The following is a 25803-nucleotide window of genomic DNA, read 5'->3' as shown; positions in this document are numbered from 1 at the left end:
TACACAGGTAAGATGAATGGTGGCATCTGCTGGAAGAGACGTATAGGGGAATTGCCGAATATGGTGGCGCGTGTTGGATCAACGCCAACAAGGAAAGATACCGTCAACCTGGGTGAACCAGGTAGGTAAGAATAGTGGCCTGTTTGTTGGCTCTGTCAGAACATCATTAGGTAAGGATACGACACGTGATACCTTTGCCCCGTACTACCTATTTATCTGTTGCCCCTCCATCTATCCCACAAAGCTGGAGGGGCTGAAGAGGGGCTACCATGCTGTGCCTACCCAGCCTCGAATTGCATCCCACCCTCCCCCAAATCCCACAGGGAAAAAAAGAGAGAAGCATTCAACGAGATAGCCTATACACAACACACACATGCAGTCCAAGCAAAAGCAAATGGAAAAGACTACCACTGGCGGTACTGGGAATCGAACCCAGGTCTACACGGTATAAGTAGTGAGACCACAACGTATTGTACTATCCACTATACTATACCACCTTAATGATTTCTTACTAAGTGTTTAGTATCATCGTTGCTGCTTATCCGATCCTATGTTCCTGTCCTAAATTGCCCAAACTCACCACAGCTAAAGCCGACATTTAACCGACTCCAAAGTGATCCCACATTCACCTAATGAACTCGACGACCCCTCTCTGCGATGCTAGGCCAGCTTTCCAGGTACCCGGATAAAGGAGAGACCTCTCTTGGCAAAGGAGGCTTATTTAACATGCGACAAAACAATGCATTGTTAGGAACCACGGTTGTGAGGGTACCAACCTGTACAGATCACAAGGCATGAGAGCAGAAAGTGGAAGTAGGTTATTCCACTTCCTGTTGTTTGAGCGCAAGGGCTTGGCGCCAAGACAGTACGGCCCAAGGCCGCAAGGGATTTCAATTGCGCTCTGCGGGAATTGGAAGTACTACGCTCGTTGAATAAAGAGGTCTATATAAACAGACTAAGGGATCTCTTTCTTTCTTAGTCGTTACCTAGTTGTTTAGTTATTAATCTCAAGTATATAGTTTACTCTTAATACGTACCTTTACCTGTAAGATTAAGAAGCATGTAAAGTATAAGTTATATAATCTATAACTGATTCCTTAATACATTAAGATAAGTACTATAGTAGTACGGTAAATCTAAGCCACGTAGCCTTTTCGATATATATTTATATGGGTTGCGTACTTATTATTTCATCAGTTAGACTTAGACCTGTAGCCATCACTAGTTACAGCTATTCACTCGTTTCTTGCCATGCCTTTCTAGCCATCCTCGTTGCCCTTTTCTAGTCTCCCCTTTCCCAGCTGCCGTTTCAGCTAGCCGATCAGCCGATTGCAGCTGTTTACAGCTGTAATCTTGGTTGATCGACACTGGGCCAGTTGTTGGCAGTTGGGCAGTCCTTTTTTCGTACCTCCATCACAGCGTGCCCACGCTGCTCCTGTTCAGTATTTAACCTCATAATTAATTAATATAATAGAGGGTTTGACGTATTATAACTATCCTCCGGATAGGATAACAACACCTTCGGTTTCCATCAGAAGTCCAACCGTATTTATTAAGGAAGAGCTTAGGAAAGGCTTAAACCGCGTTCTGATAGTGCATTTTCTATAGGTACATTAGTCGGCCGCCTGTCTTCTGTAGGCTTCTAGCCTGATCAGGCGCGTGGTATAGCATTAAACACCCGTTTTGTTCACTATGTTCTCCAATATACCTACGCCTGATACTAACGGAAGTGAGGGAATATCAGGCGGCGCTGCTAATTAGACCCCTCCCTCCGTGGTTTTTAGGGAGGTCGACGCGAGGGATAGAGCAGCCGCTAGGACTGGTGGGGATGCTCTCTGTGTTCTAGAGCCTGGACATCGATACGGCGGGGTGGGTGGCTCGCAAGGGCCGATTCCTATAAGTTATAGACGAGTCGAGTACCGCTTATAGAAAACACGCTGGGCCGGACGGGCGCTTCAAAATAATGTCGTTCCTATGAATAGAAGGATATATACCTATAAAAACCAAAACAAGCATGGAATCCGCCACACATACATACCTACCTGAGCTTACGCCCTTTGTGGCGTATACTAGTAGTCCTCCACCCCGTCGCTGGGTTTAGCTCACTAATTATGCCGCTATATCAGGCCCTCGTCGATAGATGGGATCCTGAGCTTCGATCCCTTCCCCCTCCGCCCTCTAGCGATCGCCGAGTATACATACCGAGGTGGGCGATGTTTATATTTACTCGGTAGCAGTGAGGTCCGGCGAGAGACGCCTAACCAGAACCCCATCCTCGCGGGACCACCCGCTTATGCGCCCGTGGTCCTTAAAGCTTAATAACGCGGTGCTGAACTGATCTATCTCAAACTCCAAGCTGTTAAGCTTGTCCACCGTCTCGAAGTATGCATCCTCGAGCGCGATGAAGGCAGCCCATGTGTCCGCATCCCAGTTCTGGCCGCGGGTCTCGAAATAGCACTGCCGGGCCCAGTCGTACTTGGACTTCTGGGAGGATAGCTGCTTCTGGATTTGGCGCTTGTCTGCCAACTTCCGGTCCCTCTCCCGGGATATGTACGCCCGTAGACATGGAGTGAGTTCGCATCCCCGATTTTGGGAAATGGTGATAGGAACGCCGTTTCTGCGATCTTCCTCGTCACTCTCCGACTCCTCGTAAGCGGGCTGCTCGCGTCGCTTATCACGTCCGTCGGGAGATGTGCACTCTGAGACGATGCTATGTGGCCGTCTCCTGGCTCTGGACATGAGTGATACGCTGCGCTGGAGTATTTCGCCATATTCACGTTCCGGCGCCCAGCTTTCCCTACTGAGGGGCACAGACCGCGATCGTCTTCGGGATTGGGCTTCCCAAATTTGTCCCTGCGAATACCTGTGTATCTCCCTTCGTACACTTGCCGTTCTTGCCATGTTGCCGTGTCTGCGACGACTTGCCTCTGTGCGGCCGCGAAATTTGAACGTCGAGACTAGAACGCAAGAAACACGAGTGCGGATAATGCCCGATGGCATGCGTAGCCTGAGAGCTATTCTTGATGCCGTAGCATTCATTCTGGTCTTATCCTATGCGGTAATTACAGGAAGTATTGTAAAAACAATTATTCTGTAGCGCTAGACAAAAGGATGGAACAGACCTCGCCAAACCTAACAAAGGGTATTATTTTATTACTAAGTAGCAAATCATACCACCACCTTCTTTCATCGTCTCACTTTCGCCGACCGGCGGATTCGTTATCTTATACTCGAGAACCTGGCGATAGCCATTACTACCTCCTAAATTCTCTTCCCGAGGCCTCGCAAGCTCGAAGCTCGAACCTGCGACGGTGGCGGGCTTGTTTTGCTCTCTCTTTTTTTCCCATCTCCTTTTTTCTTCTTTTTCCGACGACTGCTTCATCAAGCCTAGTTTTGTCAGCACGGCCTTGACCTGCTCTAATTGTTTTAGGTTCAACGAATTTGCGATATGGAGGACAGGCCAAGAGACACTTTATCGATATCGACGGCCAAAGCAGTAAGCTGGTGGACGAAGACGTATCGGGGGTCCTCGTCGGCTGCATCTAGAAGGCCAACCGGGTAGGTCGCGGCCGGCTGGGCGCCCTGGGGAGCTCCCGGAGGGGTTATCAAGGCAGTCTCGAGATCTAGAGAGGGCCAATCGAATTGCATGTCCAAATCGCTGCTTAGGTAAGCCGAGGTGGGCACGGTGCGTCGAGCGTTGGGCTTAGCCAGGCTGAAGATACAGCTGGCGCCGGCTTTGAGATATCTCGTGCAAGTAGCGAGGCCCAGTTGCTTTGGGCACTTCAGCTTTTGCGAGTGACACCGGTCACAATTGGATCGGAGGGGACGTGACATGATGCTGTCTTTATCCCACCCTTCTGCCCAGCTTGGCCTCCGCCCACTCGCTCTGAATCACTTCTCTAGATCCCGCCCAAATGCTAACCCCATATCGGTCTCTGGGGTCACATAGATTTAGCCTTGCGTGGCGATTCTACCTCGGCTTTTCCCTGGACGAATGAAAAGAGGATCTAAACGACTACGTGGAGAAGAGGGAGGAAAAGGTTGTCGGGTTGAAGGTTGGAGGAGAGGATGATGCTGGATTTACTGGGTCTGCCAATATAACCAAGCCCCATCGCAGAACCCTAAGGCAGGCATTTAGATACTGTAGGTACCTAGGAGGTACTTACCTACGGTAGGCAAGTAATGCACGTAGGTACCTGTTATACCTAGGTAGATAACGCATTAGAAACATGTAGTGTATCTATATGTACCTATGTATCTTCTGAGTACAGGCATAACCTACACAAATAGTAGGTACCTCCCAAGCATAAATGCATCGATCGTACAATGCAAAGACTATCAACTACCTCTAGCTCAGCCTTCAATATGCGAGCTTCTCCTCTTCTCTCCGCTGGATGATTCGAACCCAGTTTCTACCAAGTCAAGAGACCTATAATACAGTCCGGCGGTCCGGTTATGAGGTGCGCGTTCGACAACGCGAAAACCGCGGGAGGTATCCTGCGGTCGACTCCCAAGAAGGGGCTGCGATATTGAGTATTCTCGTCGGCTCCATGTCGGGCTGATTTTCCATCTGCTCCTCTTTCCCGCCCACCTCTCTATATATAGGTAGACGGATTCCGTCGGATGGGCTGGCACCAATGGACCCGGTCTCTTCATACATATACACGCAGCGATCGTATTGTATTATACGACCATTCTAACCCAACTGGGATGGCGACGTCGCTTGGTGACGACCTCTACTAGGAGGTCATGTAGGTATCCACCGCCTCTTACTGCCTTGGAAATACTACGTAGGTGTAGGTAGACGGCTAGACATACCCGACCACCTGACCACAGACTCGATATTACCCCGACTTGGATTATGAATCAAGCGTCGTCTTACCTGCGCACGTACACACTCTGTATCCATCCTCTCAGCTGGTCGCTGGATTTCCCCACCAGCTCTGAGCCGCACCATCGGCAACGTAAGGGACGAACCACAACCTGCCAACGGGCAGACATGTAGGTATATAATGAGCTCGAGTTCTCGGCCCGTCGCCTGGGGTCTCCCCCCCAAGCGGGTAGACAGTTTCCTGAATCGTTGAGCTTTGCCCGCCCTCTCGCATCGCCATGGCCGAAGTTACGAACCCTCCCTCGCGCCCTCTAGGGAGGTCCGTTTTTGTCACCGGCGCTAATGGATACCTCGGCTCCGCCGTGTGCCGGGCTTTTGTCCGCGCCGGATGGCGCACGTATGGTCTGGTGCGTCGCCCCGAGTCGGCCAGCGCCCTTGCCATTGAGGAGATCGTCCCCATCGTAGGCTCTATCGCCCACAACGCCACCTTCCTGGAGGATCTATACAAGCATACCAAGACCATCGACGTCATCGTCTCCTGTACAGAGCAGATTCCCTTCGGCACGCACTATCAGGCCCTGATCGGCCTGCTGCGCAAGCTGGCCGAGACTTCGAACCGGAATGGCGTCCGGCCGCTGGTCCTGATCAGCTCTGGCGTCAAGGATTACGCCGTGACCGGCGTACATGGCTCTCCAGGTCTCGCGCCCCTCACCGAGGACTCTCCGCTAGATGGCATGGACCTCGTGCAGGAACGCGCTACCTCTTGCCTCGACATATTCAATCATACAGACTTGTTCGACGGGGTAGTCTTGCGGCCTACCCCGCTATTTGGTTACGGTGGGAGCTACTATGGCGTCACACTTGAGCTGGCGGCGGCGGCGGCGGGGTCTCCCGAGCGCATCCTACGGATACCCGCAGATTTCAACGTCATCCTACACGGCTGCCATGTAGATGACTGTGCTGAGGCGTACCTGTCCCTAGCCGAACATCCGGCTCGAGACGCCGTCTCGGGGCAGTCGTTCAACGTCTCGGGGTATCGCTACGAGACGCTGGGAGACCTCGCCGAGGCGATAACCTCCGAGTACGACTTGCAGGGTGTTGTGCCAATTTCTAAAGACGAGGATGCGGTGCCGGGCTCCGAGATCTTGTTTGGCGTGAGCCAATGGGTTGATAGCACCAAGATCCGGCAGCTGACAGGGTGGTCCGACAAGAGGATGTTGATGACGGAGAACCTACATGCATATCGCGTGGCTTACGAAGACGCAGCGAAGAGGGGCGATGAAGGCGTCCAAAGGATCAAGGAACGAGTCGAGTTGATCTTTGCGCCCGTCAGGAAATAGAGTATGGGGCAACACCGACTTTGGATATACGTATACATACCTACTACAACTTCATCATCTTCACCCTCGACTAAGCAGTTCGAGTTGGAACTACAAAATAGATGATTGCCGCTCTTAGATGCTAGCAACTGAATGCCGACCGTGAAGCCAAGGTGCGGCTTACGGTGGCAAAGGACACGCGTGGGCCAAGTTAATCATAATTCCTAACGTCCTGTGACGGCTTGGCAACCTCTTCATCTCTCCTTTCTCTGATTTGCCTAACGGCTCTGTATCCACAACCGACTAGAAATCAACAGAGACGAAGGTGTTATCTAGAAACCATCGACCTGCGGTGGCAATAGATAAGCGATCTGTGACACATACTCTTGGAGAGTTGTTCCGCTAGTCAGCCTAAAATTAAGGCGCTCATGGTCGTGATCTAATCATCAAAATGCCGTAGGAGACGGCAAGGGAGGACTTACTTAGCTAATCCGTAGAGGCAGCCCGTGATTGTCTGCGTCGTCGCATAGCTTGGTTTTTTCCAAGCTCTCCTAATGATCCTGTACAATATATAAGTCAACGTATTTGCTTATAGAAGGCGGGTTGTGTGGCGTAGGTGCTGCATTTCCATGCGCGCTGGACCTTCGATTTCGTAAATACTGCTCAACCGATCGTGATGTTCGCGTACATCTGGGATGTTTCGGCGCTCGTGCCTCACCATTCTGCCCAGTTTGTCTCAAAACGTGACACATAGTACGCCCCAGCGCGAAAATATCCACAGGGCAAAAAAATGAACAGCGAGGAGGGCCAGACTGCCTCTCCAGTCCCATCTCCAAGGCCACCGGTCGGTAGGATTTGGGGTGTGAGAATTTCCATCGTGACCGGGTGTGAGCATGCCCCTGTTGAGCGGCATACCCAAATCAAACCCTGCAACGCCGACCAACGGAATGCCGACACTGAGGCTGACGGTGAATGGCCAACACGGCCTGACGAGGAATGCCATCTTGACTAGGAATAGGACCAAACGGAGCACAAATGATATCGAATCGGCGCGGCTGTGAGCGAAATGAGCTAGGCGAAGTTGAATAGCCGTCATTTGCTGTTGGGCTGCCCCGCCCGGGCCGGTGGGTGGTGCCAGGAGCAGTGGCGTATTGATGGTTGGGGACGGCGGTGGGCGGTCTATTCCCGTAGCTTGACCGCGTTCCGGAGACGAATGGGCGAACCCTTCGTGGCTTCGGGATAGTACCATAGCATGTGCGCGATGACGCGCCGTACTAGGCGTGGGGAATTTCTGGAGACTCCCATGAAGGTCGGTTTGGGACGAGTGGCTGGGGGACGGCGAGCTCTCGATGCTAGGCGATGTGAAGTCTTCTTCTGGCTCGATAACGGTGCTACGACGTTTGATAGGATCGGGTAACGGTCTGCCAGGGGGAATCGGAGAGTCCAGATTCTGAATCCTTCGTCCATTCATGCCGACAGAAGGACTTACGCTCCGCGGTACTCCTCGTAAGCCCCCATGATACGACTCGTGATTCATCACATTTAAGACTTCGACAGCACTAGGCCGCTCGGCCGGGTCCAGGGCCAGCATTTTCTTAAGAAGTTGGTATAGCTTCGAAGGAAGATCAGGCCTTTCCCGCTTCTCATCCTGGAAGCCTTTCCACTCGGTGATTTCCACTCGTAGTAGATCTATGTCCTCCAATTCTTCCTGGACGGTATTTGCGTTCACGTAAGGAAGTCGACCGAAGCATAAGAAGTAGAGGATCATGCCCAGCGAAAACACGTCCGATCTGGTGGTAAAGTTGCCCAGCTGACCCCCGGCGTCTCTCTTTAAGACCTCGGGCGCACAATAAGAAATGGTACCCGTTGTCCCTGTCGACTTTCGAATGGCATTCCGAGGCTGTACTTCGCCGAAGTCGCTGATCAAACACGTGAGCCTTCCGGCCTCGTGGTGCAGGAGGCAGTTGCTGGGCTTCAGATCACGGTGGATGTAGTTTGCGCTATGGAGGTAAGCTAGACCGCAAGTGATGTCCTTGAATAGGGAATAGATCTCCTCGAACGAAAGGCGGCGCTGGGAGGAAAAGAGGTCTTTGGGCCGCTCGGAAGCGCCTCTCGATTTCCGTCTAATCTGGGCCTTGAGCTGCTCCTTCGTGGCCTGCTTTGGCTGATCACCCACGACGTAGCGGAGCAGATCTCCGCCGTTGCAGTATTGCTGGAGGATGAAGGCACACGCAACCCTGGGCCCGAAGCGATTTAGCTTGACATCCTCAAGCCATACATGTCGATAGGACACGAGGTTAGGGTGCGAGAGCTTCGCAAGGAGCTCGACCTCGACCAAGACCTTTTCCAGCCAGGTGTGATCATCTCCCACGGGAACCCGTTTGCAAGCAAAATGGCCAAGAGGGCACCCGTCGATCTCATGGCGGACTAAAAGAACAACGCCTTTCCCACCTCTGCCAAGCTCTCTTTCCTCAACGAAGAATCTGGTAAAATAATTTGGACTAAATGCGTCCCTCCTAATGCGTGCTCCGTCATGGGGAGCTGGCGAGTCAGAAATGAACTCGCCATCGTCGAGGTCTTGAGCTCCGGGGCCGCTGGGCAAGGTAGGCTGGGCTCGGCGGCGGACGGGGCTCGGCGGCTGGTCTTGTGCATGCTGGTGCTCCTCCTCTCCGTGGCCTACTTGAAGCATGCGAAAGTAGTTGGGGTCGACGTAGGATTCGTGTGGTGCTGGCGCGTCAAAGTGCCGATCGGGGGAAGATGGACGGAGAGGCTGATGACAGGTAGGGCACTCTGTCAAAGCGACGCCTCGGATCTCTAGGCGCCGCGACAAGGGATCGCGAACGACAACGGCATTTCGGTGACGCCTAGGTTATAAATCTAGCTTAGCGGAGAGACTACAAGCCGTACCCAACATTGGCAAGACGGCGCAAAGGAAGAGGTAATAGGGCTGGGCTGGACCCTGCCGTCTCTGTCCCGCCCCTGTCCGCTGCTCAGAGGGGAAATGACGTACAGCACAATTTCACGACCGTCCCGCGATGCGCGCTGAATTAGTTCCATGATGGTACCATTCCGTGGCGGGGAGACTGCGGAAAAGTCGAGTTCATCGGGATGTGTACTCGTGACGAGTGTGCGACTCTATACGGTAGCGGATGCCTCGATAGATAGACAGCGAAGACAGTGAAGACAGTGAGGATATGGTGGGGTGGTGGAAGGAGAACTCTGGTAGCTGAGTTAGCAGTAACAACGACGGTGGTGTCGTTTTTTGCCCACTTGAATCTGGGGAAGTTTTTGTTTAGACAATTGGTCGGTCTTGGCCGGATGGGGCAGGCGTCATGTCATGGTTCAGATGTACCGGTACCTGGTATCTCGGAGAGCACAGTCCATATACCTAGGTGCCCAGGTATGTAGGTCTACAGCATAAACTCACATTATAGATACCTATATTTGAGTCAATAATACATATGCGTAGAGACGTCTACATGCAGAGGTACTTAGGTACCTCTACCATCTTGGTACCTATACTTCTAGGTCGGTGGGTGTACAGGCATGAATTATTCACGCATAATTGCTACCTAGGTACCTAGATGCCATCCACAGCAAGCCTCCGACGACTCGTCCCACCTATGGGACAATCTCGAAAACAACATGGCCGTCGTCTACAGCCGACTCCCAGTTCAGAAGTTTGGGGTCATTACTTGGCACCCAATTTCCCTCTCGACGTCAATCATCATCCGATCTTTGGCCCCCAAAGTCACCTTGACACCAAGCATAGAGAGAACATGTCAATCCCTCCATCGCTCGGGTTGCAGACCTGGAAGACTGTCCGGTCGACAGACAGGCAATAGGTTCACCTAGTTTCACGGAACTCGTGATGCGCAGGCTCACATTTAGCCCCAACATCGCGTCTGCATTGCTGAGCGATAGGGTTGAGGTGGTAGCCAGGGCCACCTGCAGCTTGGCCCAACGTGTCTCCAAGTCGGCACATCCTCTCGCAGAGAGCATTCTAACGATATCCCGTCGTGTCACGGGTATATACCTATGTTGGCAGCGGCGCGAAGAGTCCCCCGAGATTCCGACGGAGTGGTGGTGTCGTCACGTTACCGCGGCCGAGTCCGTGTCATGTGAATCGTCACTTTCCTTCCCCAGGTGGCGGCGGGGTTAATCGTTAAGCCGGCTTGGTCACGTACCAAGGTAATATATGCCTGGTATTCCCATGCCCGGGTTTACATGGCATTTTCCTGGGAAGACATGGGTATATCTCGTAGTGGACCCGACGATGTCGCCTTGCCCTCTAGGTAGCGTAGTAGCACGGTGGCATCTTCGACGCGTTTACTATGCTAGGTACCTACCTCCTAGAGGTAGTACCTATATAAATACACGCGTTGTCCGGGGCAGACGTTTGTTCAGAACAGAACTCCAAGATGACGAATATATACTTACGAGGTCTCAGATCAGCCCAACTAGTCCCCTGTACCTTACCCCAACCTCTAACCGGATTAGGAGATTTTGCCGAGCTTTTTCCCTGTTAACCAAACTTTATCCCTATTTCGTATAAGGGTTATTAAATTCTCCTTTCTAACTACCGTACGAACGTGCACTTGATTTATTCTTTTTCGCGATTAAAAGTTGCCCTAGAAGCATTTAATAAACAATTAAATAATCGGTGGTGGTGGTAGTGGTAGTGGTTTGGTGGTGCAGTTGACTTGGTGGTGGTAGTTGACTTGGTGGTGGCAGTAGTGGCGGTGGCTTAAGTAATCAAAAGGATCTCACCCCAACCAACTAGTGGAGTGAGGTCGTAGGAAAGAGCCAATAGAATCTTTAGGAAGCCGCGACCCGCTTTGGGGTGAGGTTCAGGGGACTAGTTGGGCTGATCTGTAGACTCATACTTACCTAATAGTACCTAACTAATAGTAAGATCCTTTATTAACCCACTGTCTCGAACGACACAGGATTGAAGGAGGATTCACCGCGCCATGGATCAAGACGCGACTGAAACCCAGCCGCTCCCGTAAGAGTATAGTGTGTATCTCGTTTCTAGCTGCGCGAAGCAGGCATGTACGTGGCATCACCCTGGGTGGCGTCGCTGTCGCATCTTCTGGATGTGATAATAACACATCGTAATCACCTAGCCTTCTTCTCCGTTGATGCCCTACGTCAACTTCGTGGTAGTTATTGCTATCGCGTTCATATCCCCAGGATAAAATGACATCTCCTGTTGAGCTTTTCACCCTGCCCGACGGGCGGACCATTTCCTACGCCCAGTACGGAGACCATGCCTCGTCTCGAACGATCTTCTACCACCACGGGTATCCGTCCAGCCACGGAGAAGCCCTGGCATTCCATGACGCCGCACTGCGACACGGTCACCGTATTATTAGCGTCGACCGCCCCGGCATGGGGTCCTCTACCTACCAACCCCAACGCCGGCTTCTCGACTGGCCCGCTGATCTTCTCGCGATCGCCGACCACCTGAAGGTCGACCGATTCGCCGTCCTTGGCGTTTCCGGCGGAGGGCCCTACGTGCTGGCGTGTTGGCATCAGATCTCAAGATCGCGATGCGTCGGGGCCGGCATCATGGGCGGGTTGTTCCCCACTGACTTGGGATTGTCAGGTATGCTCGTAGGGAGCCGGATGCTGTTCTGGGCCGCCCGGTGGTCGCCTCGGCTGGCAGGGAAGATCCTCGACTTCGGGTTAGGCTCTACCACAAGAAGCACGGAAAACCTCGAAACCTTGGAGAAGACGCTCGGCGAGACGGTGAAATCTCGGCCAAAGCCGGATGTCGAAGGTGAGGACAACCCCCCTTCGCCCCCGTGTTGTAAAGACAGTAGAGGGCCTAGATTAGCTAACGAGAACTAGCCTGGGAGAGTAGCTCTAGTAATTTCCGCCAAGCACTAACCAGCGGCTTAAAAGGCGCATTTCAAAACGGACCCGAGGGTTCTGGGGTAAGAATCGCTTCTTCTTCATCTTTTTAGCTTCGTGTGCAGTCGCTGATTTGTCGTGTGCCGTAGTGGGAGGCTCGCTTATATGGGTCGGACTGGGGCTTCAAACTCGAAGAGCTCGCCATAGAGCCTGGTAAAATGGTTATATGGCACGGTGACGAAGATGTCAACGTTCCCGTTGCCATGGCTGAAAAGGCCGCAAAGCTTCTTCGAAACGCAGAACTGCGAATTTCAAATGGGCATGCGCATATGAGCATATTTGTGTCTAAGGCGGACGAGGCTATAGAGGCATTAGGCCAGATGATTGATACAGCATGAGACTTCTTTCTTCCCCGGTGGGGAGGGAGGGGGGACATTGGTATGCAATTTTGATTAGCGCTACACCACCAGTGTCAAAGGGGAAGACACACGCAGTTTAGAAGCCGACTGCGTAGGAAAACCTACCCATACAACCCTGCATGACCATGTCAGTATACTAATGTAGGTGTTAACATTTACATTTTCCTGCGAGAACTCCTTAACACGAAATGTTTCATCCCAAATACTGTCAACTAGCTGTTACTTTCCTAGAGTCAACTAGAAAGTAATACATGGTATGGTTTCTATAGCTCCTTTTACCTTAAGGCAATACTTTTCAGATTTTCTATTACAGGTAGGTATATCGCTTTTATGAAGAAAGGGGTTTCAATACACTTGAGACCCCAGTTACCCTGGTTACCCCTATTCCATACGTTTCCCACTCTCTTTGTGTAGTGACAAGGGCCTCTAGCATTTTATATCATCAATACGGTGCGTAAAATCCAGCCAAATGGAGACTTGCGTTACTTCTTAGAGCGAGCGTGTGAGATTTATCTTCTCATGGTTCCCAACTGGGTGCAAATAGCTCCATACCTCGATATGACAGTCACCACATGAACACTCTAGAACTTCTTGGTCGCAAAAGCCCTAGCAACTGACAAGCGTGGGGGTATCGGAACGAGGATCGCAATATGGCATGTTAGAGCTGATGTGCCCAACGCCTTCTGAGCAACTGGAAAGGGGTCTGTGTGCTGACTCTGGGCATTGATCAATGGTTATGCTGAATTCAATAGAGATAATATAGAAAACAGTAGGTATTTGCCGGATGTCACCGGAGTAGGAAAAGAAAAATCATTCTAGACTGAGGAATCTAGAGAAAAGCCGTTACCGACGCGAGTTCATATGTCTGGTATTCGCGTCACGTCAGCCACGAAGGAGTCATATAAATCGGTATTACACGGCAGCCCTCTCCTGTTCCCCAAGTACTCGCTAAGGCTGGAAGGGATGACAACGTCGCCGAATCTGCAGTGAGTCTGCCCGCTAATAATACCCCTGAACGTCTTCGGAGTTTTGCATGCCTCGATGACCAAAGTCCCCAAGGACGGGCTTCTGATGGATGAACCGTCGGTTTAATTTTCAAGGAGTAGTAGGAAGTATTATCCGGGCGCATAAATAACGCCTGAACGGGGGCAAATTGTTCTTCTTGGCTTCTTTATCATAATTCCCCCCTATGCTTCCTTTTATATTTCCTGACGCTGCCTCTCCTTCTCGGTTAGTTAACCATGGGATTCGAAATGGCCCTTACTGCGCTTGCAGAGTCGGGCTTGTCTCGGGCCAGCGTGCTGGCGCCTCTTCATGTGTTATCTTACTCGGCACTTCTCGGAGCGGAGCTGTATCAGACGTTTATAATGACGAAAGTATGCTACGAGTCGCTACCCAGGTCTGCCTTCACGACTGTTCAGAAGCGCCTCTTCCCCATCTACTTTCGTGGCCAGGCTGCATTTCTGCTGCTGACAGCGGTGACCGTTCCGCCTCATGGACCGTTGACGCTACAGAGCGGCATGGATAGCTGGCTGCCATTCGCCGTGGCGGGGGTCACTGCGCTGTTGAACCTGCTGATCTACGGACCGAGAACCCGCCAGATCATGGTTGACCGGATCCACCAAGGTCTGATATACCTACTCGTTAAGTCCCGAGCGAGTGCCAACTTCGAAGTCGTGAGTTTTAGTAACCGAGATTTAGAAAGGCGGGAGGGGCGGAAACGAGGCAGCCCAGCCCAGCCGACCGACGACATGATGAGGCTCAATAGAGAATTTTATCGAAACCACGCGATGAGCATCCATCTCAACTTAATTTCCATCAGCGCCATGATTTGGTAGGGTTGCAAATTGGCGTGGCGGCTGGACGTTTGAAGCCATGATCGCGTCGAACAACGGTACACAGCACTACTTGGTAGTCTTCGCTACTTAGCTCATCTGTAACCTACAGTCTTACGATGGAATGTACTCAAGTACATTCGCGCAGAATTCCACCTGACTCATGAATCTGCCGTGGTCTCCGATCGGATGACAGCGGGTTCTTGGCTCCAGGGGTTCATACCGTAAGTACCTCCCTGGGCAAGGTGGAAGAGGCTCCCACCACAAGATACACCGCGGTGCCCACTCTACTATAACAGTACCTAGCGGTAGCACGTTGGAGACCTGTCCCTGACTAGGAGGTACCTCCCGAAGAATGGAGACCAGAATCCCACCCACACACACACACACACCGCTCACATCACGGCACATAGATTGCCAGTTGGGAAACAGGTTACGTCGCTGCCTATATGTACATATAAATTCTAGTACGATGAGAATTGCCTCATCACCTCTTCTATCACGTGCCTCTCTGCTCCTTGTAAGCACAACCGCTGGGGCGCAACCGGAAAGGGGGAAGCGGACCTAGATGGTCGCACTGCTCGCTCCGTCTACGCAACGAACGTCGTCGCCCGCCTCCGCTGAGGGGCGTTCTCAGCGACACTATTGCCTCGACTGCCGGTGTTCGCGTTGTTGTTGCCAGCGTTCGCGTTGTTGTTGTTGCCAGCGTTGGCATTGTTGTTGCCGTTGTTGCCATTTCCTCTGCCATTTCCAGTATTCGTGTTGCCGTTACCGGTATTCGCATTGCCGTTACCAGAGTTTCCCCTGTTGTTACCGTTGCGTGCGGTCGTCGTGGTTGCTTGGGCAGCCGTCGTTGTAGTGCTAGCAGCGACTCCTGTGATGACACTAGGCGTCTGCACCGGTGCGGCCAAGCTCGTTATCGTCTCCTTAAGGATCGACTTGACAACCGCCACGTTCTGGAGCGCCTGGTCAGCTCCGGCGTCTTTGATAGCACCGATAGCAGCCGGGAGGTCCGCGTTGTTTTGTGCCACTTGCGCCAGCACCTTATCCAGGGAGAGCACCGTAGGGATGTTCTCCGGAGTGTTGACGTTCGGCTCGGTGTCGATTTGCTGGAGGGGGACACATCCACCGAAGGGTCCTAGCACGACGTTAGACCATAGACCGACACAGTGGATAGCTCGTTACGTACCGGCTTGCGCGTTATTGCGGCACCTCATGGTGCACACATTGCCCGCCGAGGCTTTAAATATTAGCACGTCGATAACACTTGCGGAACAGCCCGGTACTCACATCCAGTGCAGGTGAACTCGTCAGGCATGGTGACAAGGATCTCAAACTGCTCAGTCTTGGCCTGCGAAAAGCCGTTGACACCGGGAACGTTGTTCTCAACGGTGAGATTTTGCGTGATGACACCGTTGTTTCCAGCCTCGACCTATCCAGTGATTAGACATCTTCCAAAACATCAGGATACCAGATGCTAACGAACCAGATCACATGTGTAAGGGCCGGCACCGTCGGCATTCACCTGGTCTGTCGAAACACGTTAGTCAGAGATCCAGGCGACTTGCGTAATGAAAGGTTTCTTACGGATGGTGACCTTGACCTGCGACCCCCTCTTGACCTGGGTGACAGCACCACCAGCAAGCGCATTCTCCGTGTTCTCCCCAATGTCAATATTGCCAGCTAGCTGAGTGCGTCCACACTCGTTCACTATGTTTGCGGCGATCTCGGCGTCTCGAATGATTGTCGAGTCTTGCTGGCACGGGCTGATCGCCGTGCAGTTCCGCGCGAGCTCGGGTTGGACTACGAGGCATTAGCTCACCCAGCCTCAGGACTGGCTTCGGTTCTTCCGGCATACCTTGGAATCCGACACTGGCCGGCGAACCTTGGAGGCCCTGGGCGCTGAGAATAACGCCGTGGGCCTGGCTGATGGCGACCAAGGACGCGAAGGTAAGGATGGACGAAAAGGACGACATATTGTTGACTGTACTGAAGGAAAGCAGCACCGGGCCGGCAGAGGGTAAAGTGATATGGGGGAAAAGTAAAACGAAGGAATTTGTTGAGAAGAGAAGAGATCCACAGGATCGTTAAGGACGAAGAAACAACACGTACTAGGGAGGGAAAGAAACCGGCCTGGAGAATAGGAAAAACGGAAGTGACGAGGGGGACATAGTCTGTCTATATAGATATCAGAGAAGCGTTGCTCGGTCTTCCGTGGGCATGACGGCTTAGCCCGAATCGTCGCGAGGCCGGAGCCCTTGCGGGATAGGGATGCCCCTTGGGAACCCGGTTGTACGAGCCAAGGTCCAACGGGATCTGTGTCATGCCTGCGGGCTTCAAGCAATCAAAGAAGCTTCTTTCTTGGTGCGGACCCTTCTTGACCTGACCGGACCCGCCCCCCCTGGCCGAAGACATACTACGTAGTAGTAGAGAGCTGAAGGAAAACCGTTTCGAATTTCCATCAGCGCGCGCGCCGGTGACCAGCGGAGGGTTGCTTTTGGCGGACGCCCGCCAGGGAGCCGCCCTGTCCAAAGATCCTCAGGCGCCCATGCTGGTCTCGAGGAACTGTCTCACCCAGGTATCGTAAACGAGGCCATCTCGACTAGGGTTGGGGGGCCGGGGGGGGGGAGACAGAGAGCGCACCCGCGTTAGCGACGATAAAGCATTATACTAGATACATACATACATACATGCGTGCGCATATAGGGAGGTAAGTAAGTACCTAGGCACCTAGATAGGTTAGGCAGGTAGATATAGTGGCCCGCCTACTAAGACATCCTTGAGGGTTCGACAGGGCGGGTCAACCCCACTAACGGGATATTGCATGTACAGTGTAGCTAAGCAGGTATTCACGTACATACCTACCACCTAGGTATCTACAGGGGACAAGTTCCAGCGGTTAATCACGATGCAAAAGACTGTCTCCCAAGCGGCGCCCACAGCAGGAAATGGCCAACTTTCGGCCCTTACCAGTCACGAATGCCCCCCCCCCCCCTCCTCCCATACATACACATACACATACACATGGTACATACATACACACATACACGCGGACGGGCGGATGAGTGGATGGATAGGCGAGGACTGTGGAGGGACACGCGGGACCTTGAAGCGCCACAGGCAAGGCCGCGAGAGAACCCACGTATCCATCCTTTGTCATGACCGTGGGTAGACCTAGACGGACGTCCTCTCTGACGTGTCTGGGCCTGATGGGCGAGGCAGGATATTTGCAGGGCCGGCAGCCGGCCATGTTCCTCGTCGTCATCGTCGACATCGCCGTCGTCGTGTCCCGCGGCGCAGATCAGCCAAGGAAGCGGCGTTGAGGATTGAACCGCCAACTCGGCTCGAACCGACGGTGGCTTGGGCGGCTGGCCGCTTGGTGCGTGCAGTATGTGTGTCGCCCAAGGACGCAACCCAGCCCAGAACAACCCCAGAAACCAAAGGAACAAAGAAAATAAAAATCCAGCCTTCGCCCACGGGATTTTCAACGCAGTGATCGCTTATGATCTACCGGTTATTGCTAATCCTTCCGCGTTTCGACCCCTGTGCCAGATCTTGGGCCAAGACGTTTCCAGTGTGGGTATCGCGGTAATTACCAGGTAGTAAAACGTCCACCACGCCGCCGCTCGAGGCAGAGAGCCATTGGCTGGGCGAGCCAGCCCCTGCTAACTTTTCCCTCAAAACGGAACGACGTGGACGAAATGATGTTATAGTCTGCTGATGTATCGGACGGTAGTGTCGGTTTCGGTCAGGACGACCGTTTCACGATGCCAACGCGCCAACGGCAAAGATACATACCTACAAGACGCATAGCGTTCGCGGCCAGGGGTTCTGTGGGAGAGGAGGATATGGTGTAACTTCTCTCCACGCGACGGCCCCGAGAATGGCCCAACACAACTCCAAATTGGCCCACGATGCTACAGTTTTCCCTCTCAGATGCTACTGCATAATACAAATCTTACATCTCACATCTTACTCCATTTATAAGTCGGGCTAGGGTTGTGCTGTTGTTAGTCTGCCACGGTCAACAACCCCCTCCCCCTTTTTTTCCCTCCTTCTATTTCTTCCTTTCTTTAATCTTGTTCTTCTCGCATCTCGGCTACTAGGAGGAGGAGGAGGAGGAGGAGGAGGAGCAGATGGACGAGTCTGCAGTAGTCCGCTCTACACAAGTATAACGTATGTTCTGCCGTTGTTGTTTTTTTTTTTGGCCATCCAGCCTCCCTGTGTGCACATCGGCGGTGCTGACAGAATGCATACCATGGATGACATGCCCACCACACCTATGTCTACCTTGAGCAGGCACATACCCAGGAATGTACTTACATATGTTAGGTGCATATGGAGGTAGCTTATACCTTCCTTATTCAGGTAGATACCTACGTAAGGTACCTAAGGCAGGTAAGCCTCATACTCATATACCTAGGTACCTAGGTATGGGGTATGCGATTATGCCCTTGTTATCCCACTTCGAGAATCGCAATAACCGTGCTGGGCACCAATTTCCTTCGGAGCCTTGTCGGAGATCACATAGGTAGAGTAACTCCCTATGTGCCTCCTAGCCTTACGTAGGTAAGTGTGGATGCTTATTATTAGGTATATTCTAGTACCGAGTACGTGCTTGTCCCTCAGGAGGCGTACATCTAGCTATCCCACCCACCCCTTTAGAGAATCGCTGCAACTAGGTACTGCATACGTGCATGCGAGGCACCCGAGGCCGGGGGAGGGAGGAAAATAAGGTCCTTATCGTGGTTCTCTCTCTACTACTACCTAGGCTACCCGTCCCCAAGCGCGCTTTGCTATGGGCCGACGACTACTTTCTACTCATATACATGGTCATGTTCTATACCTAGGTAGTTGTGGGCCGCGTAGGGATTGAAGAATTTGCAGTCCAGGGTCGGATGAAGCCCAACAGAGAGCCAGAGAGGTCCACGGCACGTCTACGACCGAGCTGCCATTGACGTATTCCCGCTAACTATCCAACTCGTGCCCGGTAGCGGATGAGACAGGAATCGTCGAGCACAACATCCTGGTGACTGTCTCTCCCTCTCTCTACAACCTTCCAAAAGGAGTGGCGGAGGGGGTGGAGGTGATCAAGCGCGTGTTGGGCGCTTGAGGGGGGGGGAATCTTCTGGTGGCTCGCCTCACTTCCTCCTCCCTCGCATAGGGGCGATCCAACCAAGAGACGAACCGCGTGTCTAGCCCGCCAAAACCCGAGCTCGCGTGCGGTTACATGCAATGCTATCCATCTCGCATTACGCATTCCCGCTTCCCACCTGCAGGATATATTAATACCCCAGATGATGCCCGTCAGGGGTGCAGCAACATAAAACTTCAACCGTCGGGGCCTGTATTCGGCAGGTCAGGCAGATCCAACGAAAGGGAGGGCGGAGGGATACCTCACTCCTTCTCGATGTCGTCGTCAGTTGCGTCGACTTTTATAGATGAATGATATATTAATCTCACTGCGTTCGATCTTGTCCACGTGCATTCTGAGCATACCTGCCGAACAACCTATTTCAGGTTTCGTGCTTTTTACTTAGCCATCAGGAACGCATCCCCGGCGGGCATCTCATACGCATGAGAGGTTTTATACGTTTAAGTTTTGAAAAACAAGGAGCAAGGGAGTTGTGGTCTATCCGTTCTCTCTATCTTTCCCCGGTGCCAATCGATTTTTGGTAGCGACGAAAAGCGTCGGCGTTACCTTTCACTCATATTAACCCGTCCTCTTACCACAAGATCAAATCCCTAACCTACTAGTTATATTGTCAATCTTAGTCAAGATACTCTTAACGCGTAACATAAGAAGCGTCTTACCGTAATCCTTAGTTAGTTCCGATAGGGGTTGACGGTATATAACTACCAAAGTTCCCTAATATAGGATATTTCCCACCGCAGTATGATTCCGAAATAGGTGGACGGTTGATGGTTGTTCATAGCTACGCTCTTTGGGCACAATACCAGCCGACAAGAATTCTCACATCGATACTGTCCCGCTACCGAAACCACTTCCGCTAAGCTCCTAAGTCTGGGTGTTCGGGACGGTTGAGATCACACCCAGACGGTATTACCCCGTTACAAACACTAGACGTGCCCGACTTGGAAGGAAATCTCACGATACCGGAAGCGTAGACTTCTTTATGATATCTTTATCGGTTCCGCGTATCCGTCTTCTAACCGCCAGCCGACGATCTAGACCGAGTGTCTCCTTGAATACCACATGACTATCCATCGTCATGTTGCACTGACAGTCAGCCACCCGGCAACCCAGATAATGGTACGCGAATAATTATACCCGGAAACAATAGATGCCAATTCCAACTATAGTGGGTGTATGACTGTTGACTACGCGAACCATGCTGACACCATCGCGAAATATTGAGCTAGGGCACACTGCTACGAGGACGCAACAAGTCAGCCACGAGAAGATAGAGAACCACGTATCGAGTTTAAATCCGTACTTTGGGACCGAATGATACCAGCACCTGCGTGAGATTCTGGCTCGTTTTCCCCGTCGCGGATGATCATGGCCTGGAAGCAGTCAGCCATCACTAAAGTCCGTTTACGACCGAGTACGGGGTTACATAGCTACATCTGGGAAAACCCCCCAGTTTAGGGTAGGATTCCCTGCTTTTAATGTCTAGACTTACGCTCTAATAAAATAAGGCATCAATTTCTAATATATATTACCGTTAACGTTATATTATAACTATTAGAATCTATATATTTAATTATAAGTATTATTCTTATTATAATTAAAGATTAAGAGTAATTAAAAGAAATTATGATTAAAACTAGTTCTAAATCGAACGTAGTTATAATTAAAGGTAGTTATAATTAAAAGTAGTTATAATTAAAAGTAGTTATAATTAAAGGTAGTTATAACCTAAAGTAGTTATAATGAAAAATAGTTATAATCGAAAGTAGTTATAAATTAAAGATAAGTACGAATTAAAAGCAAATATAAATTAAAAGTAGTTACAATTAGAGGTAGTTATATCTAAAAGAAGCTATAATGAAATATAAGAGAAAGTTATAATAACTAGATACGTATTAAGAAGGAGCAGAGCGTATACGATACTAGAGTCCTAGATAGCTTACTCGAAAGTATACTCTATCAGTAACTATAGTACGTACGATAATCTAAGATAAATGAAACTAATATTACTTTACTAATCGAGAGACGAGGAATTTAATATAGTTATCGTATCTTAAGTAGATCCTTCGGTAATAGAAATGTAGTAGTCGTTAATTTAAAGATAAAAGAGGTAAGAGGAGAAAAGTAACTAAACGTAGAAGTTATTTATTTAGCTATTACCATACAACAAAGTAACTTAAGCGCCTGTAATTAAAATAAATATATTAATTAGAAGACGACGAATTGAACAATAAAATCGAATTTTAAATTAAGGTAAAAATAATAAAGTTAATAATTTAGTTAAGTAATAAATTAAGTAATAATCGTAATATAATCCATACTTACGAGAGCTATAGTTACTCTATATAAGTATAAGGCCTATCGTAGCGTTTTACGTAATACATTAAGAGGGTATTGAATAGGAGCAGCGTGGGCACGCTGATGGAAGCACGAAAAGGACTCCCCAACTGCTAACAACTAGCCCAGTGCCGATCAACCTAGATTACAGCTATAAACAGCTGTAGTCGGTTGATCGTCCAGCTGAAAACGGCAGCTGGGAAAGGGGACTAGAAGAGGAAGGCAACGAGGATAGCGAGAAAAGGCATGGCAAGAAACGGGTGAATAGCTGTAAGGTCGTGATGCCTACAGGTCTAAGTCTAACTGATGAAAATATGAGTGCGCGACCCATATAAATACACATCGAAAAGGCTACGTAGCCTAGATCCACCGCACCACTACAGTATGTGTTACCGTATTACTATAGCATCTTTAATAAAAAGAATACGTATTTTTTATTAAGAAGAATATATACCTATTAATAAAAAGGATATGGATTTATTAATAAAATAAGTATATACTATAGCGAGAGGGGAGGGTCTATTGATAGTATGTTTATAATACTAATACAGTATGGAGATAGTCTTTAAACGAGGTTATAATAATGAAAATTTTTATTAGGTATAAAATACTTATAGCAAAGGTTATAGTACGGATTTTATTATAATTTAACGTAAGTATTATAATATAATTATTCTAATAAGATATGTATTTATTACTTTCTTGATATTTTATCGATTTGGATATATATTTTAGCTTAACATTATATAAAACAGCTATTCTATCCTTAGAAAGAGCTACTAGATTAATATAGCGTTTGTATTATACCTATGCCGCGTTCTACGTTTAATTTGCTTTAATATCGCGATAGAAATACTTTCAGCTATAGTAATCCTTTTTAGGGAGGGTGATAGTACGTAACATGATATCGACAGACCCCCATCCCCCCGTATAGTATAAAGAGGGTACGTACCTACGAGAAGGAGAGAGATACGGAGGTACGAGCCTACGATTACTTAATTAAATATATCGTACATACTAACTACACCCCTTCCTACCTCGGGGTTCACCTATTAAAAGAATGTAGCTATGCGACTCCGTAACCGAGGACCTCCCCCGCGATGCTCATGATGCTACCTACGCCTGACATCAGACTCTCAATTGACTGAATAAGCTACGGATCCTCGTCGCACGTCAGAGTCTCTCAGTGTCTATCCCTCGATGAGTTCCTGAAGGCCCATATGGGCTATAAAGGCAGAGGGAGCTTCCTCTACCTCCTCTCCAGCCCAGTACCATACGTACACCAAGCCGCCTTGACCTACTTGCCCTGCCCATCTAGAGTTACTGATAGCTACTTCGTGTCCCAACGATGTCTCCTCCTCCCACCGAGCCGGGGTACAGTCTCGTGTGGTCCGACAACTTCGCGGGCCCCGCAGGATCCCTCCCTAACCAGTCTAAGTGGAATATCATTTCGAAGGGCCCCAACGCGGCCAACCAGGAGGTTCAGCACTACACTCAAAGCACCTCGAACTCCTCCGTCAACGGCTCGGGTGTGCTACATATCACGCCGCAGCACAACAACGGCCAGTGGACTTCTGCCCGTCTCGAAGGCAAGAATGCCTTCAACTGTCCCGACGGTCATCGAATGCTACTCCAGGCCGAGCTACGCACCGGGACTTCCCCGGCCAACCAGCAGGCCGGGATCTGGCCTGCATTTTGGGCCCTTGGTAACGACATTCGGAATGGCAAAAATATCGACTGGCCTCAGTGCGGCGAATGGGATAGTAAGCAATATTTTCCCTTTTGATATTACCCCCTTGACCCCTTATCCCCTTTCCCTCTCCGATGGGCCCGGGAGTGAGCGTGCAGAGAGACCTACCACTCGTAGGAGCCATCGTAAACACGATATTCCAGATAACAGTGGCGACACGACAATTCATTATTTCTGGCAGTCATGGAGAACGCCCACGGCGCCGACTTCTCTCTAGCAACACTCCACTACGGCCGCGGCGGCTCGGACCATCTTAGCCGTGGCGGTCCCGGCGCCAGGGTGACGTTTCAAGTCGAGTCCTTCCATACCTGGGCAATCAAGGTCAACCGAACGCCCAGCAATTGGCAGGACGAAACCCTGGAATGGTGGCTCGACGGGAACAAGTTCTTCCAAATCAAAGGAAGCGATATAGGAGATGGTGAGCTTTGGGGCCGAGTTGCCCATAAGAGCTTCTTCCCCATCTTGAACGTCGCCGTGGGAAGCAATTTTCCCGGTAAGTTACTACTCGTTACGCGTGAACTCCGAACAGTCTCGCTAGCTGCTAACGAGGATGACAAGGCGGGGGACAACCGGACAACAAGACAGTCACCGGCCTTGGGAGCGGCCTACAGGTTAAATACATCGCCTTCTACCAGTCAAACTAAGGTGATCGCGCCGACGACGAGTCTATCCCAAGCCCGCCGTGGGGTTCTTCTAGCAGAGACAAGTCGTCGAGCAAGTACACCTATAGAGAAAGATATATTATCGGGAATCTTTCGGGGATGAACACCACTCTCTTTCTTCCATCTGTTGGTTCCGTCCTCGTGGGATGTTGAAGGTCCTTCCTATTGTCGTCCCTCTCGCCCAATGTTCACTCGCCCAACTCCTCCGGACGGGAACACAATTAGCACCATACGCCATTTCTACCCATGATATATATATACCTATAGCATGAACTGACGTCCCCTCGATAACCTCTCCCCTTTCAGTCACGATGCAGAAACAAGTCCGGCTGCTAGGTTCGCTGAGTGTAAGCAATTCCGAATACGTATTTTATAGCACTAGCTTTGCCAACCTTCAAGTTCTCCAAGGCCTCTTGGATGCACCGGAGTCCTCCTGGCACAACTTTCTAGGGGTGCGCCCAGAATCATCCTTCCTAGAGCCCACGGGCGATGTACCAGAAGTAGACGAAGCCGAAATCTTTAGCATTTGAACGCACGAAGCCCACAAGCGTCAGCGACCGCGCGGTGTCAGCTGAGAACGCGTAGTCTTTGGACGGCAACACCAGGGTTATCCTCAAGTCCTCAGCGTGAACCTTGCTCGGATTGACGTAACTGTTGTGTTCCAACTCAACATCGAATGCGTGGGGCAACCTGTGCCTCTCGGCGACCTTCCTCAAAGCCCCGGCGACGGCGTCATCGCCGTCTCGGTAAGTCGATGATAACGTCTCCTTTGATGGTGTCGATCAACGTCTCGGCGTGTGATCGCGATTTACCGGCGAAGCATACCAAAGGGTGAATATTGCGACGCCGAGCTAGCTGGACGACGTAAGTTCCCACAGCCGATCCCACGCCGTAGATGATGAGGGGCGTGGTTTCCGTCGCCGGAGTCCGTGGTCGTGGGAGGCCGAGACAAGCGTAAAAGCCGGCCGCGGATGTCATAGAAGCCAACGGGGTAGCAGCGCCCTCTGGCGACCCATTAGCATGTCTCTGATTGCCTATGTTCCCGTCGTGTCTATGCTTATATCCTATCTACCCTCCCTCACCTTCCCCGTTCGCTACACTTGCCTTCAAATGTCGTGGTGCTGAGGGAGGTGGAAGGTCGTACGCTGCCAAGCAATAGGGTACTTGGTATACGAGCCGTAGGGACTCATGATCTCGTGGAATGCGGCGACGCGATCCCCGGGTTCGAATTCGACCACGTTGGAACCAACTCCTTCGATGGCTCGCTCTCCGAGCCGATACCGCGCAGCCACTCGACAAGGTTGTTCCAGAGGACCTACGTATCGGCGTCAGCGAAGATCAGTCTTCGAGTATGCCACATCACTTCCGGAATCATAGCTTCCATCGCCCCAGATATCCCCATCCAGACCAGCACAGCTGCCGCGGCTCGTTTTTCGTAGTCACCTAGCGTTACGATAACCCCAGTTTTAGCCAGACGACAGGTGCCCAACCCCCAAATCGGGGTTTTCCCCTTGATATAGCTCTACGACTCCGTGAAAATGCGTTGCCTGGCACGGGCAAGAGCATAGGTGAAATTGTGACATGGCGAGGCGGTTGAGCCATGGCGGCAGCTTGATATCTGGCTTCATGTTACAAG

At 50.9% G+C, this 25803-nt stretch overlaps 9 protein-coding genes and 1 non-coding gene across 10 annotated transcripts; 4 read left to right on the top strand and 6 right to left on the bottom strand.

Moving 5' to 3' along the window:
• Positions 1-411: 411 nt before the first annotated feature.
• On the bottom strand, positions 412-497 carry GGS23DRAFT_t86. Its single transcript has one exon. It is a non-coding gene; the product is annotated as a tRNA-His (tRNA).
• A 1476-nt stretch (positions 498-1973) lies between these two features.
• GGS23DRAFT_589910 (uncharacterized protein) lies at positions 1974-3035 on the bottom strand. Its single transcript, XM_051517659.1, has one exon. The coding sequence runs from the start codon at positions 2998-3000 to the stop codon at positions 2224-2226; it is 777 nt and encodes a 258-aa protein (XP_051367230.1). The 5' UTR covers positions 3001-3035; the 3' UTR covers positions 1974-2223.
• On the bottom strand, positions 3036-4210 carry GGS23DRAFT_589909 (uncharacterized protein). The gene has a single exon (XM_051517658.1). The coding sequence runs from the start codon at positions 3832-3834 to the stop codon at positions 3433-3435; it is 402 nt and encodes a 133-aa protein (XP_051367229.1). The 5' UTR covers positions 3835-4210; the 3' UTR covers positions 3036-3432.
• Positions 4211-4882: 672 nt separating this feature from the next.
• On the top strand, positions 4883-6618 carry GGS23DRAFT_444909 (NAD(P)-binding protein). Its single transcript, XM_051513959.1, has one exon. The coding sequence runs from the start codon at positions 5110-5112 to the stop codon at positions 6169-6171; it is 1062 nt and encodes a 353-aa protein (XP_051367228.1). The 5' UTR covers positions 4883-5109; the 3' UTR covers positions 6172-6618.
• A 268-nt stretch (positions 6619-6886) lies between these two features.
• On the bottom strand, positions 6887-9207 carry GGS23DRAFT_608179 (kinase-like protein; the record flags this gene model as incomplete). Its single annotated transcript, XM_051520167.1, has 3 exons — positions 6887-7600; positions 7640-9014; positions 9161-9207. 3 exons carry the CDS (start codon positions 9205-9207, stop codon positions 6887-6889), a joined length of 2136 nt encoding a protein of 711 aa, XP_051367227.1.
• Positions 9208-11060: 1853 nt separating this feature from the next.
• GGS23DRAFT_589901 (alpha/beta-hydrolase) lies at positions 11061-12657 on the top strand. The gene is made up of 3 exons (XM_051517657.1): positions 11061-11935; positions 12007-12092; positions 12159-12657. Exons 1-3 carry the CDS (start codon positions 11353-11355, stop codon positions 12405-12407), a joined length of 918 nt encoding a protein of 305 aa, XP_051367226.1. The 5' UTR covers positions 11061-11352; the 3' UTR covers positions 12408-12657.
• Positions 12658-13123: 466 nt separating this feature from the next.
• GGS23DRAFT_589900 (uncharacterized protein) lies at positions 13124-14338 on the top strand. Its single transcript, XM_051517656.1, has one exon. The coding sequence runs from the start codon at positions 13670-13672 to the stop codon at positions 14264-14266; it is 597 nt and encodes a 198-aa protein (XP_051367225.1). The 5' UTR covers positions 13124-13669; the 3' UTR covers positions 14267-14338.
• A 425-nt stretch (positions 14339-14763) lies between these two features.
• GGS23DRAFT_618956 (uncharacterized protein) lies at positions 14764-16239 on the bottom strand (the record flags this gene model as incomplete). The annotated part of the gene is made up of 6 exons (XM_051520972.1): positions 14764-15401; positions 15453-15503; positions 15554-15695; positions 15750-15793; positions 15851-16066; positions 16122-16239. 6 exons carry the CDS (start codon positions 16237-16239, stop codon positions 14854-14856), a joined length of 1119 nt encoding a protein of 372 aa, XP_051367224.1. The 3' UTR covers positions 14764-14853.
• A 6424-nt stretch (positions 16240-22663) lies between these two features.
• Positions 22664-24606, top strand: GGS23DRAFT_589884 (glycoside hydrolase family 16 protein). Its single transcript, XM_051517655.1, has 4 exons — positions 22664-22732; positions 22815-23518; positions 23687-23998; positions 24064-24606. The coding sequence occupies exons 2-4, from the start codon at positions 23104-23106 to the stop codon at positions 24147-24149; spliced, it is 813 nt and encodes a 270-aa protein (XP_051367223.1). The 5' UTR covers positions 22664-22732; positions 22815-23103; the 3' UTR covers positions 24150-24606.
• Positions 24500-25769, bottom strand: GGS23DRAFT_608174 (alcohol dehydrogenase-like protein; the record flags this gene model as incomplete). Its single annotated transcript, XM_051520166.1, has 5 exons — positions 24500-24609; positions 24652-24874; positions 24930-25171; positions 25312-25434; positions 25658-25769. The coding sequence occupies 5 exons, from the start codon at positions 25767-25769 to the stop codon at positions 24500-24502; spliced, it is 810 nt and encodes a 269-aa protein (XP_051367222.1).
• Positions 25770-25803: the final 34 nt, after the last annotated feature.

Source organism: Durotheca rogersii (genome assembly GCF_024521655.1).
Source record: "Durotheca rogersii strain YMJ 92031201 chromosome Unknown GGS23scaffold_55, whole genome shotgun sequence".
Lineage (NCBI taxonomy): Eukaryota > Fungi > Ascomycota > Sordariomycetes > Xylariales > Xylariaceae > Durotheca > Durotheca rogersii.
Note: the sequence above shows the minus strand (reverse complement) of the source record. Positions and strands in the feature narration are given on the sequence as shown.

Excerpts from the sequence above, each read along its gene's own strand:
- GGS23DRAFT_589910 (XM_051517659.1), bottom strand. The coding sequence starts at position 3,000 with ATGCCATCGGGCATTATCCGCACTCGTGTTTCTTGCGTTCTAGTCTCG.
- GGS23DRAFT_589909 (XM_051517658.1), bottom strand. The coding sequence starts at position 3,834 with ATGTCACGTCCCCTCCGATCCAATTGTGACCGGTGTCACTCGCAAAAG.
- GGS23DRAFT_444909 (XM_051513959.1), top strand. The coding sequence starts at position 5,110 with ATGGCCGAAGTTACGAACCCTCCCTCGCGCCCTCTAGGGAGGTCCGTT.
- GGS23DRAFT_589901 (XM_051517657.1), top strand. The coding sequence starts at position 11,353 with ATGACATCTCCTGTTGAGCTTTTCACCCTGCCCGACGGGCGGACCATT. Across the intron at positions 11,936-12,006 it reads GCCAAAGCCGGATGTCGAAG|CCTGGGAGAGTAGCTCTAGT; the intron begins GTGAGGACAACC and ends AACGAGAACTAG. Across the intron at positions 12,093-12,158 it reads ACGGACCCGAGGGTTCTGGG|TGGGAGGCTCGCTTATATGG; the intron begins GTAAGAATCGCT and ends CGTGTGCCGTAG.
- GGS23DRAFT_589900 (XM_051517656.1), top strand. The coding sequence starts at position 13,670 with ATGGGATTCGAAATGGCCCTTACTGCGCTTGCAGAGTCGGGCTTGTCT.
- GGS23DRAFT_589884 (XM_051517655.1), top strand. The coding sequence starts at position 23,104 with ATGTCTCCTCCTCCCACCGAGCCGGGGTACAGTCTCGTGTGGTCCGAC. Across the intron at positions 23,519-23,686 it reads TCAGTGCGGCGAATGGGATA|TCATGGAGAACGCCCACGGC; the intron begins GTAAGCAATATT and ends TATTTCTGGCAG. Across the intron at positions 23,999-24,063 it reads CGTGGGAAGCAATTTTCCCG|GCGGGGGACAACCGGACAAC; the intron begins GTAAGTTACTAC and ends GAGGATGACAAG.